The sequence below is a fragment of the Panthera uncia genome (assembly GCF_023721935.1).
Source record: "Panthera uncia isolate 11264 chromosome B2 unlocalized genomic scaffold, Puncia_PCG_1.0 HiC_scaffold_24, whole genome shotgun sequence".
Taxonomy (NCBI): Eukaryota; Metazoa; Chordata; class Mammalia; order Carnivora; family Felidae; genus Panthera; species Panthera uncia.
The window spans coordinates 32,594,174-32,606,939 of NW_026057580.1; the positions used below are offsets into that span (position 1 = coordinate 32,594,174).

A 12,766-nucleotide genomic window follows, 5' to 3' on the forward strand; every position below is an offset into this window, starting at 1 on the left:
AGTATTAAAAATAAGAAAAACAATAGATTTCATTAGTTAGTATCATGTTAGTGTCTAAAGAAAGAAACCTCTCAAATCAGTGACTGCTTATAATCTTTATATATGTTTCAAAATATATAAGGCTTATTTGTCAAGGTCATGTATTTCAGGGACTGATACTGGCATTATGAAAATCATCTCTGCATATTTCATTAGAAATATAGAAAAAAACCCACAAAATATGTTTTACGTTCCTGATTTTGAAATCTGATTTTCTTCTATATCCTTAGAGGCCAAGCAAGTGAAATTAAATAAGAGAATACTTGACTTAGAACAAAGTTGTCAAAAGTCAGAAAGTTTGAACAATTTTCAATATCTAGGCACCAGATTGGGGAAGCAATGAGTTATAAATGAGAAGATCAAAGTAAATTTTACCCAAAAACATACTGTGAAATAACTGAACTATAGTTGTTGAATAAAAATGAATGCTGCTTCAAATTTCAGCTAGAGAAAATTTAACATGTGAATATTCACCATAGTTTTAGTTTTAGTAATTTGTTGTAGAAAACCATAGTGGGTAGTATGCCATAATCAAGCATTTAAAACTCTCAGGCCTTTATTACTTCACAGTGGGAGAGAGGGGGAAGCTAGAATTAGTCATTTTAGAGGTTGAGAATATATGAACTGAGTGGTTACTGGGTAATTATCTGGTAACTATAACAACTCTATTGGCTGTTTTTGAGTAGGATAGGGTAGTTTTGCTGAGTTTAGAAATTATTTCAATTTATGAAAACGTTATCTCTCCTTTTTTTGTTTCTTTTGTTTAATTTACAGATCATGGAATCCTCTGGTACACCTTCAGTTACCCTAATAGTAGGCAGTGGCCTTTCTTGCTTGGCCTTGATCACCCTCGCAGTTGTCTATGCAGCATTATGGAGGTATGTAATCAATTAATACACTTGCACTGGAATGCTCTGTTACTCAGATTAAACCTGGCAATATGATCATCATTATGTCTCCTTTTTAATTTACTGAAAGAAGTATTTTTAGAGCAGAGTTATTGCAGTGATTGAACCATAATAAATGAGCTTAATAATAAATAAATAAATAAATAAATAAATAAATAATAAAAATAATAATAATAAAAGTTCTTACTAAATTTCTTGTCTGTTTTTGCCTATGATGAGAAAATAAACAGAACAGACACACTTTCCTTCCCAATTCAAATGATGGTAGCTTTCAACAAGTTGCTTATCCTCAAACATGGTATCCGTAATACTCCAAGTTTAGTCTATGTTTGTTTCTATTTATTTCAATTGCCATTGAGCTTTAGAGTTTAATTGGTACAGCCAAAGTAATATCTCTGTTATATAAATATGTTCTCCAAATTCTTAAGTTTTAAGTTTTAAACTTAAGAATTTAAGCACATGCTTTCATTATATCCCAGACAATGAGTAAATCTTCTGTATTACTAATACACAAATACCACAATGCTATAGTTTCCTATAGCATAGTCTTGTGGTTGAATGTTTCCAAAAAGTCATATTTTGGCAAACTGATTACAAGTGAAAAATACATAAACAAGGGCATGTAATTGAAAAACTTTGTTCTACAGTATTTGAAATTGCATCTGCTTGATAGTGCATGGAAACTTAGTATTTCTTGAAGATGTGTTCTATTAATAAAAATTAGACCTGTGTATTTTAGACATTATATTATATCTGTTCACATATTGGTAAACAGTACCTAACCAAATGGCCAAACTTCCAAATGGATTTAAAAATATTAAGTGTGAGACATTTTTATATCCATCTTGATTATTTAAAAATGTCCCCAAATTGGTTGTTATATTAGTAACTAGATAACTGTATATTATTTCCTGAAAACTTGTAATATTAAAATTGCACAAGTAACTAGTCCTTGTGGTTTACTGTTACTTAAGAACAATTCAGTTGAAAAAGTAATTATAATTTAATAAAGAAATGTCATTTCATTCAACATCCTTTCAAAAAACTAATTGTCCATCATATTTTATATTCTTTTGAGGATAAGAATTAATTTTCCAGGATATTAAATTGTCAGAGATACTAAAATTTTCATGCTTCAAGCAAAATATGTACACATTCTTGCTCCATTGACATAGGTACATAATAGAGGTTCTGCCTTCCTGTGGAGGAGTTATCTGGTAGTAAAACACTGACAGAGTGAGACTATCTGATAAAATATGGCCAGTCCCATGAAATGGCCTAGGCACGGCGTTGTAGACAATAGAACCCAGGCTTCATTGGTCAGTCAAGCAGACATTGCCCTGGTAATACAAGAACAAAATGCACAAAGGCTGGGAAAAAGACACCTTTGTCTTCCACAATTACCTAAATGGCACTTTTCAGAAAATGAGGCAGTGTTTAAGGGCCAGGACGTTAGGTAATCACAACTGCATCATAATTCATACTCACTGAAGTATTTAGAACTAAGTTCCATTTCTCAATACTTAGGGTTCAGTCACCAATTCCACCTTCTTTTCTCCTCTCAATACTTATAGTAAAACTAGCAAAACCACTGCCAGTATAAATGATATATAAGGAAATACAGGATTAATTAGTCCGTAATAAAGTTTTCTTTAATCCAGAAAATCCAGAGAAATCACCTATGAGTTTTCTAAGAATTACTCAAACACCTGAAAGGATCTATTAAAACTTGATGTGAAATTGAGAAATTTAGAAGACAGTACTAAGAAACAACATAAATTTTGATTCCTAAAAATTTAGTTGCTAATCAACTCATTCTCTACAAATAGAATGATTGAAATAATATTAATAGATTTATAGAAGTTTCAAGATTCATAAATTATTGAGTGAATCTTGTAGCGTGACAAATTTAATGAATTTTATAAACATTAAATTTACCTTACATTACTGGATGGTATTACTGTATGGTAATACTCATTTTTTTTTTCTAATTAAAAAGTATAAATTTTTAAATTTTCCAATGATTTGCAAGATGTATGAACATCAGAATTATTTTATATATGATAGTATTTTGAAAATTGGTATCCCTTATAGTTCATTAGATATGTTCATCAAAAAGTTAATACACTAAGTTATGTTCTCTTCATTTACAAATATGTTCTGTAGAGTCATATTATTACATCTAAGAACACCTGAGCATATCTTTTTAATCTGTGTATTGAAATGATGCATTTACAAATTTTGTTTAAAACCCCAAATATGTTTATAAAAAGTTTTGGAAGTTGAGACATTTTATAGAAATTTTTAAAGCAATAATGTGACTCAATATTGATGAATAACAGAAACATCTGAAGTCTCTTCACGGTGGTCAGTCTGGGTCTTTTATCACCATGATTTTCCTATTTACAGAGCAAATGATATCACTGAAACCCTTTTAATAATGTCATCTGTGTGCTTATGTTGTCATGAAAGCCATTTACATATAAAGGGTCAATTTTTTGCAGCCCTTAAACTTTATGTGTTATATCTCCCACTCACGAAAGAAGAAACAACTTAATATTTGATGATGTCTTTAGCTTCCCAGTGTGTGGTTTATTATATTTTTAGATAGCGATGATGCAGGGACAAGGTTAAGCAACTCTTGAGGACATTTTGTATTGAGAATTGTCCTAGGTTATTCCTATTTGGGTTTGTTTTATGAAGAAAGGAAATTTTTTCATACTGAAAAAGTGCTTTTTGTATTTTATTGTTACTTCTGTTTTCGTTTTGCTTTCTCTTCTGAAATATATGATGGAATGTGAGGCTTCTGCCTAAATATTCCTCAAAGACAGAGATAGAGAAGGAACTTTGATAGATTTTACTTTCCAAAGAGTGCCTCCAGATCTCTGGCACCCCCATCTGACACTGCACAGGAAAGCCCTAGCCTGCTGTGGAGAGTGATTCCATGTTCTAATACAAATTGAACAGTCTCAAACACACAGCAAGTACAAGTATGTCTTTTTGTTACTGCCACTCAGTAATTTACCGTAAGGTACAGTAGAGCAAAATAACTGTTACCCTTTCAGGGTAAGCAGCTGGTAGAACATTTGATTCTGATCCGTTTTCTCTATGGCTTACATTCTTGGTGCATGTAAAAATTATGTAACAGACTTTGTATAAACATTCCTTCATAAGGGTAAAACATGGCAGACACCAAGTAATTTTCCAGCCTGGTGGTGAATTATCATTTGTGGATTGGACTAGTTTTTGGAGATGAAGATTAAGTTTTTTGGTTTTTTTGCTTTGTTTTACTTTGTTTTGGTTTGGTTTTGGTTTTGGTTTTGGTTTTGGTTTTGGTTTGCTTTTGGAACAATTAAGAAAAATATAAAGAGTAGAAGATGACATAAAAATATTTGAGTGTATGAAATGGTAGATGGGTGTTCATGGTTTCATGAAAGTAATGGCTGCTTTCTAGAAACAAAGGAATACTTGAGAATCTATGTGGAATTTTTTTTCCTTTTGGTTTTCAGATTTTCTATTGATTTTATATGATAATAAGCATATTATATATACATATAAATAATGGTAATTATAGTAATTGATATATTTCCAAGAAATTTTATATTTTTAGTAAAAAATTATATTGATAACAGATGTACAACTTAGACTCTGTTAGAAATGCCATGTTGTCTAAAGAAAAAAAATTATTCTAAAGGACTCTAGGACATGCCATGTCACTATAAAATTGGGTTTCTAAGAATAATTTTTATTAAAAAAAGTTTTTCATATATTTTATTCTATGAAGGATATATTTTAGTGTTTTTTTTCTGGATGAATTTCACCAATTTGCATAATTCATAATTCTTTATGTTCTGAATTTTAAAGTTGAACACTCTCTCTCTTTCTGGCTAGGTACATACGCTCTGAGAGGTCTATAATTCTAATTAACTTCTGCCTGTCTATCATCTCATCCAACATCCTCATACTGGTTGGACAGACTCAGACACATAATAAGGTATGACTGGTAATTATTCTGATTCTATATGTGTGTTTATGTTTTGACATAAAGTTGATTATTGAAAATCTAAACATTCTAGATAAAATGGAGAACTTCTGATAAAAATTATTTTTAAAAACAAAATTATTTCATTGCTTACTAAATAAAAGTATTGCCTAATCTAGACTAGAAATACATTCCCTTGGCTTAATTTCCTGGGGATTGAGAGGCTGTTTATAATAGTAAAAATATGTTTGTTAAGTATTATATCAAAGCTCTGTGAGTTCAAAGCCTTGGAACATCAAAAGCACAAATTTTGATTCATTATCCTAATTGCAAATAGAATTGCCCCTGTTTTGGTCTACTTTATTAACACACTGATTCCTAAAAGCCAACTATATAAAATGCTTACAAGTATAACGTAGAACATGAACATCTACCCAAAAATTATCTATTGCAATAATTGAAGACAATATTAGCTAAAAACACTAGATTTTATGCTTTTCAAAAAGCTTTACTTAACCAAAAAGCACTGATACTTTAGGTGTTCAGTTACTTTAGGTGAACAGTTCTTTAGGTGAACAGTTACTTTCAGCAGAATGTGAAAGTATAGGTCCTATTTACAAGAACTGACTTGAATTGAATGATCATGTTTTTTTCCAGACATGACTGTCAGCTCTCTTTACTAAACTACTCTGAATGCATTGCAAGAAACCCATACTAGCAATCTTTAATTTACCCCAATCTCAAAGGAATTCTGGTAAACATTGCTTTGATAATATTTGTTGATTAATCCAGGCCTGTTGTTTTTTCCAGCTTTTTTATTGTCAAGTGCTAAAGCCAGTTATCGAACTTTTTTAGAAGCTATAATTAAAAAAAAAAATCTAATACACTTTTCAGCATGTCTTTTTTGATAGATCAGATATTTGTAGGAGAGGTATCAATGTCAAGAACTATAGACGGTCTGTTTTGCTAATCTCCGCTCTTAAAACTGCTGATTCCCACCAAAGAATCCAAAGAATCTGATTTTGGATCTGGGTAGGTAGGGCCTAGGAAGTTCTTTAGGTGATTCTGATAGGATTTCTTCTTGAACCATATTGGTCTAGGCCAGGGGGAGAACCCAAGGGGGAATCACTAACCCTGAAGGACAAAACAAAAACAGTTAACAACCCAATAAAGGGCCCTGTGGAAGTGAAAAAGTACTTTCATGTACTTGAATATTTAGTTTTTCTCCTATTTAGGACTATAACATGAATTAAAACAAACAAACAAACATATATATGAATATGAAAAGGGAAAACAAGAAGAAAGGATAAAGACCAAAGTTGAGGAACATGCCAGACGGAATTAGGAGAAGAGAAAGAAATGTACAAAATAGCCAACATCAGAGAAAGTGGGTGTAAACACTGGTACAAGCTGGAAAGGAGAGGAAAAGTAAAGGGAAGTAAGGAGAGATGGAGAAAAGATGGAACTGTAAACCCTAAAGAATTACTAAATTACTCATCTCACCCTTACCTTTTTGACTGTTTACCTGGGCGGGGCTTCAGATCCCTTAGAAATGCTCATTTACTTGTCAATACCTCTTTACAATTCTTTGTCCTTAAGACTCGAGGTAGAAAAGCAGAGCTTTTCCTCTGACATAGGAATTATTTATTGGGTTGGGAATCAGAAAAAATCAAGCTTGTGGTAGCTTAAGCCCATAGTTTGAAGTTTTTGGTTTTGTTTTGTTTTGTTTTCACCCAAGCCCCCCTTTGCTCTATCATTGTTTACCCTCTTAACACTCATTAGAATTTGGAAAACTACCGGATCTTCAATACAAAATGTGCTTTTAAAACTGTTTCGTGCTGTATGGCAAAGTTTTTACAAGTGCTGAGCCCAATGTTTAAATGGTAGACTTTTTCGCAAGGTTTACTACATATTACAGTGATGATTGTCTAAATCATTCCTATCCAATAGTAATATAATGTAAGCCACAAATGCAAGTTATGTATATAATTATAATATTAGCCAGCTTAAAAAAGCAACAAGAATTACTTTTAATAATTAATTTTAATAATATATTTAACTTAGTATATCCAACAGATGGCCATTTCAACATACAATTAACATTTTTGGGTCTTAATACAATATTTTGTAATAATTTTTAAGTCTTCAGAATCTGATGTGTATTTTATACTTATAATACATCTCAGTTCAGACTAGCTGCATTTCAAGTACTCAGCAGCTATATGCAGCCAGTGACTACCATATTATGTAGGTCTAAATGGTAATAATATTCAGAAACTAGTCTAGAAATTACATGATTCTTGCCCATTTTGCCTTTCCCAGCTTTTCAGTGTCCTTGTTTTTTGATAGAGATGTCTTTTTGATATTTACAAATATTAGGAACATCAAAGGCAGGATAAGACAAGTCTAGTTTTACTTTTCATTTCTGATTATAAAGAATGGCTGGTATGGGCTTAAAAAAAAAATAGTCGCCTCAGGTAATTAACTGCAGAGTAGATTCCATGTGGTTTTGGGATCATGGTAGTTTTGTTCCAGATAGCCTATGCTAATTTTTGCTGCCACAGTTACACTTGTGGGGAGAAGGGTTTGGTAGGTGGTAGTAATGGTGAAGAAAATGAGAAAGTACTGGTTTTCTCTTATGCTATGTTAACTTTGCTTTACTGCCCTCTGAGTAGATGATTCTGCAAGCCTAGAACAATTCACTAATGCATTGTGACTAGAAGGGAAAAATGTAAACAATGGGATTTTGTTTTCAGCCATTCTTAATAATACCAAGTTTCTGGGGAAAATAATATATTTTATCATGTGCTAATTAAATTGATCCTACTTCATTGATCCTATTACATTTTTAAAAAGTAATATATTGATCAGTGGCTACAGCATTTTATTTAGGTTGTGTGTAGGACCCCATTGCTGCTATGGGCATTTTGTAATTGATCAGGTTCCTATCTTTGACTTCCTTGGTCAGTTTTGATTGATGCTTTAATATTCTTCATTTGGATAAATGGAAACACGTGAGAGTTTCTTGATGAACAAGTTATTTGGTGCTGCCTCTGAGAGTTGTAATGGCCAGTTTGTGTGAAAACTGCTATTTGGTGCTGATCCAGAATAGTTTTGCAGTGTCATACTGGGGTCTTTCTCTGAACTGCTTGTTGAAATATGATAGACTCAGTTGTGTCACTACTGAGTATTTCTTTTGAGTTGGGATAGAAACAAACTGAAATAATTCATTATTTAAAGTATGATGTATTCAAATCTTTAAGCTATGGAGTCAATTATTACAAGCAAAGTAAGGAATCAAATGTAATTTCTTATATCTCTTAAAATACATTTATACAATTTAGTGATAACTCACTTCATTATAGTTCATTATATTTCACTTTCTCATAAAGGGTCATTGCCTTCTAATATCTTTGTGTAATTTCAACCAGGATGTTCATATATCACTGAAATGTTATTGTTTGTGAAGAATTTCCTTGGTACCCTAAAGTAGGCGATTTTTTTTTTTGAACCATGTAGACTCTTTTTGGTCCTACTGTTTTGCAGAAAACAAAGATTATTTTGGAAACATATATTCAGAATATGGTTTTCTTAATCACAAAATATATCCCTGCTTCTTTCTAAAAGACTTTGAAATGATGTATGATATTAAAGACTTCATGGAATTCTTTTTAAAAAGTGATAAAAGCCAAATTTAGCAAAACTTTTTTTTTTTCTTGGTTAGACAACAGTAGCCATCCAAGAACTTTAAAATGCTAAGAGATAGCTTCTTTCCCACAACCTCACTACCAGGTTATACTGAAGGCAAGTCAAGTCCAGATTCTATCAAATAGTTAGATATTTTTTAGATAATTGTTTTAGCAAATCAGGAACAAACCTGTTCTATAAGCTCAGTGAAAATCCTAGGGCCTTGTTGTTTTAGGTACTTGGACCACACTTTGTGTGCAGCATTCACTTGAGGTAGACATAGCAACAGTCTAGAAGCAGTCTTCTGTGCTCTTGAGTCAGCATCATTCAATCAGAAATCCTCCTAATCCAATGTCTGGACACAGAATGATTGGGGATAAAACTGTGGGCCCCATCTCTAAAATATGCTGGATATAGGCCTCCATGAAATCTTTCATATAGTCACATCAAGAGTAAGAAGTGTTTGTTTAACCATGTTAGCTAATCCACATATTCTCAAGCCTTTATTTTCATCAGAGGGAGCCAATGAATACACCCACTGTAGTGATTAACCACACACTAGTTTATCAATAAAGACGAGCCTTTTATATTCAGGTTGATGAGTCAAGTATTGATTATGGGCAAATCTACCTAGATCAGAAGGACTTGGAGTTGCCATCTCTGGAGTATGGCCGTTTTGAATGTAATGCCAGCTGACCACTCTGTTGTATGCATTTCTGGACAGCTCCTAGAATTAAAGGTTGCACTAATTGGCACATATATAGCATCATACTGAGAATACCAAAGTGTTATAAAATAAATTACAGGCATCCTAAAAAGACATCCTAAAAGATAAGTATTTTGAAAAATTGTAGTCAATTGTGAGAAGGCAAAGTTAGACACTAACTTTAGTCTTAAGAGACCTAGCAGAAGTTCTCATTGATCTATCAAGGGAAGCTTCCCAAATTATTTCATAGGTGTAAACATTTCCTTAGCACTATTCAGGAGAAATGCATCTCCTGTTTCTTTATATATGGACCATTGAATTATGTAATGGGCTTTGTCTTTTAATTCAGTCTTGCATAAAATACCAAAATTCTCTGTGTTGGAGCACTCTTTAAAAGAGTCACATACTCTAAGAAGTTTTATTTCTTCGTCTTGTGCTTATTTACCTTTTATAAAATGTTGCTTTTGTTCTGTAGTTTGTATAGAGATAATTAGTAAAGATATAGACCAAACTAGAAGGCAGTGGTCATTCTAATGGAAGATGTTTTTGTGTTGTAAGGATTATGTTACTTTTAGAAATAAAATATTTAAAAGAAAAGGAAATAAATCTTGAATTTGAATACCTGTAATTGGGTGAAGCATCCTCTAATGCACCTATTTCTTCCATGACTTTCTTCTGCTAGAGATCCAGATTCTTCCCCCATTTACTTACATGTCTGGCCTCTGAATGTGTATGTGTTCAATTTCTGAGAAGAAATATTGAATATATGTCTTGAGTCACCCATTCTGTCCCTCCTGGACCTTCTGAAATGGTCTGCCTATCTTCTTGAGACTCAGTGCTCTATCTGCTTCCCTGGAGATCTGCATCTCTCAGGTGGTGATAGTTGAACAGGCATTTTAAGCCAGATGGGTCTAAGCATACTAAGCCTGCCACTTCCCAGTTATATGATCTTGAGTATCATATTCAGCCTCTCTATACCTTAGCTTCATGTTAATGCCTCCCTTATAGAGGTGTCATCAAGGTTTTATGAGGGTAGTACCCATGAAGCACTCTAAAAGCACTCCTTAACAGTAGCTGCAATTATGGTGATGATGATCATGATGATTCTCAGATGTACATCTGATTTAGTGTTCTCTTCAGAGCTTCAGACTTTCTCTTGTCCAATTCTGCTCACCACTAAATTCACCGTTTGTGTCCCTGCCCCACAACCCAACACATTATATATAAATTGAACGTATTTTCTGTAGGCTCCAACCCAGTTACATATACTGGGACTCTGAGAGTTAGCCTTAATGTCTCCTCCTCCCTCATCCAATAAGTCTCCCCCTTGTGCCAGTTGCACCCTTCACATGCTTCCCAAGGCCAGCTTTCTGCCTTTGTCAGGTGGTAGTCATCTTCACTGGTCTACCACTTCCAGCATTGTTAAGCACACTCTCTACCTTGTAGCCCAAGTGATAGAGCTAAAATTCAAATCTGACCACCACTTCACTTCTCTGTGCATTTATTGCTATCTCATCTCTTTACAGAAGTTATTTTCAAACTGTTCAGACATAAGCAGTGACAAATGTTTTATTTATCTACGCAGGTTTCTATTCACTAATTTTCTTACATTAGTATACTGGGGCTCAGAAAAAAATTTTGTTGAGAAAGAGTTCTGTAGCTTATAAAACTTGAGAAACCTTAAACATGACCTATGGTGACCTCTCCATTCTTGTTCTGTTCTGCTGACTTTAATCATACCAGCAACATCAAACTGCTTAAGGTTTGTCAAAATTATTCATCAAAATTAGGATTTCTTGTTCCTTGCTTACTCTTCAGCCTGGAGCATTGTTACTCTCCTCCACCCACCTGATTTTCCAAATGTCTTTATCTGGCTCATTCTCTGATACAGCCCAATCCTTACCTGCTGCTGTAGGAAGCCCTTCCCTATCTTCCACTCTTAGGTACACCAGCTCTGGGGCTCCATGATTTCCAGTGCATACTCACAATCTTGTATTATATTACCTGTTTCTGGCCAGACTATACTCTTTTTAGGGCAGGGCTAGGTTACATTTATTCTTAAATTTATTGCCAACATGTTGTCTGAGTACATTAAGCATGTAATATTTATTGGATGAATGAATAAATACATTTATTTGAATCCATCATTTGGGCCTATACCTCTGAAGCTAGTAACTGTAGTTAGTTTTATAAGGATTAGGGTTTCCCACTCTACACAGAATCTAAGCCAATATGGTGACAAGTAGTATTTTCCTAGGGCCTTTTCTAAGCTCTAAGTGATTGATGGCATATTTGAAGGTGATCTGGTTCCTGGGTTTTAGTGAAAGAGACTCTGAAACCTAGCAACTGTGCAACTTCTCACTTGATAAGTTGTGTAAAATAATGTTCATAATCTTCAAAAGAAATGTGCTTATTCATAATTCCTCTCATAGAACTCATTTCCTGCCAATAATGTCCCAAATGCATGTTTATTATGTCTCAAATGTGTGTGTGATCCTAATGGCTGAAGCTAAAGCTTCCTATTTAGATTTATTAAAATCTAATTTATTGACTTGCTATGATGTTTGTAAAAGGATTTGAATGTAATAAGCTTATGTGTGATTCATTTGAGTCCATTTTGAGGTATCTTACTAGCTCTGACAAGGTTCTTCTGGATGCCTGAAAATCTTTATCTAACCAGAGAACAGAATGGTTGGATAATTTCCTGGTTTTTCCCAAGCTCCTAGCGATGAAGGATTATTTTGTTCACAATGTGACAATGCGCTTTAACCTTCTTATCACCTGATTATACATTTCTAGTTTTGTATGCTAGGAGTCAAAGATCACGTTATCAAAGTCAATTTCAAAATAGGGCAAAAGATCAATATGAAGGATCAGTTTGAAACAAGCAAAGAATATGAAAGTGAAACTATTTGACAAGAGGAGTTCCTCAAATGGTTTGAGATATCAGGAGCCAGATAACCATGAGGACCAGTTTATACATTCACTGTGTGTTCTTAGGTCAAACTCCAAAGCTGGGCAAAAGTCCCATAGTGAGCATCAATTCAGCAGAGAGAAGTAGATCATAAGTCTCAGGCTTGAATGCTGGTAGTTGCTTTGGAGATGCCAGGCGTAATTTGATTACCTTCTGTTCATTCATCCTCAAGCAGCAGAACTCTCCTCCAGGCAATGTAAAGAGACTCCTTGATGTGACTGATTCCTAGTCTCCATCCTTGCCACCCCCCCTTTAGACTTGGTCTTCATGATTTCTCAGTTGGACTACTATAACATTCTTCTGACATAGGGCTGCTCATTTAGCTTTTATTTGTGGTAGCTCATCCTTCATATTACTGTGAAAAATAAATTTAAATAAAAAGTAAATGCCCAATTATGCCATTCCCAGCTTTGAACTCTACGGTGGGTCTGTAGGACTCATGAGATTTAACTGCATTTTTTAATTGTTTT

At 33.6% G+C, this 12,766-nt stretch overlaps 1 protein-coding gene across 1 annotated transcript in view; it reads left to right on the top strand.

Annotated features, from left to right (window-relative positions):
* The first annotated feature begins 811 nt into the window (after positions 1-811).
* Positions 812-12,766, top strand: part of ADGRB3 (adhesion G protein-coupled receptor B3) — a 125,983-nt gene continuing 114,028 nt past the window's right edge. The window contains exons 1-2 of the mRNA XM_049653873.1: positions 812-917; positions 4,839-4,941. Coding sequence (XP_049509830.1) covers positions 817-917; positions 4,839-4,941 — 204 coding nt within the window. The 5' untranslated portion in view covers positions 812-816. The remainder of the gene's footprint in view (positions 918-4,838; positions 4,942-12,766) is intronic.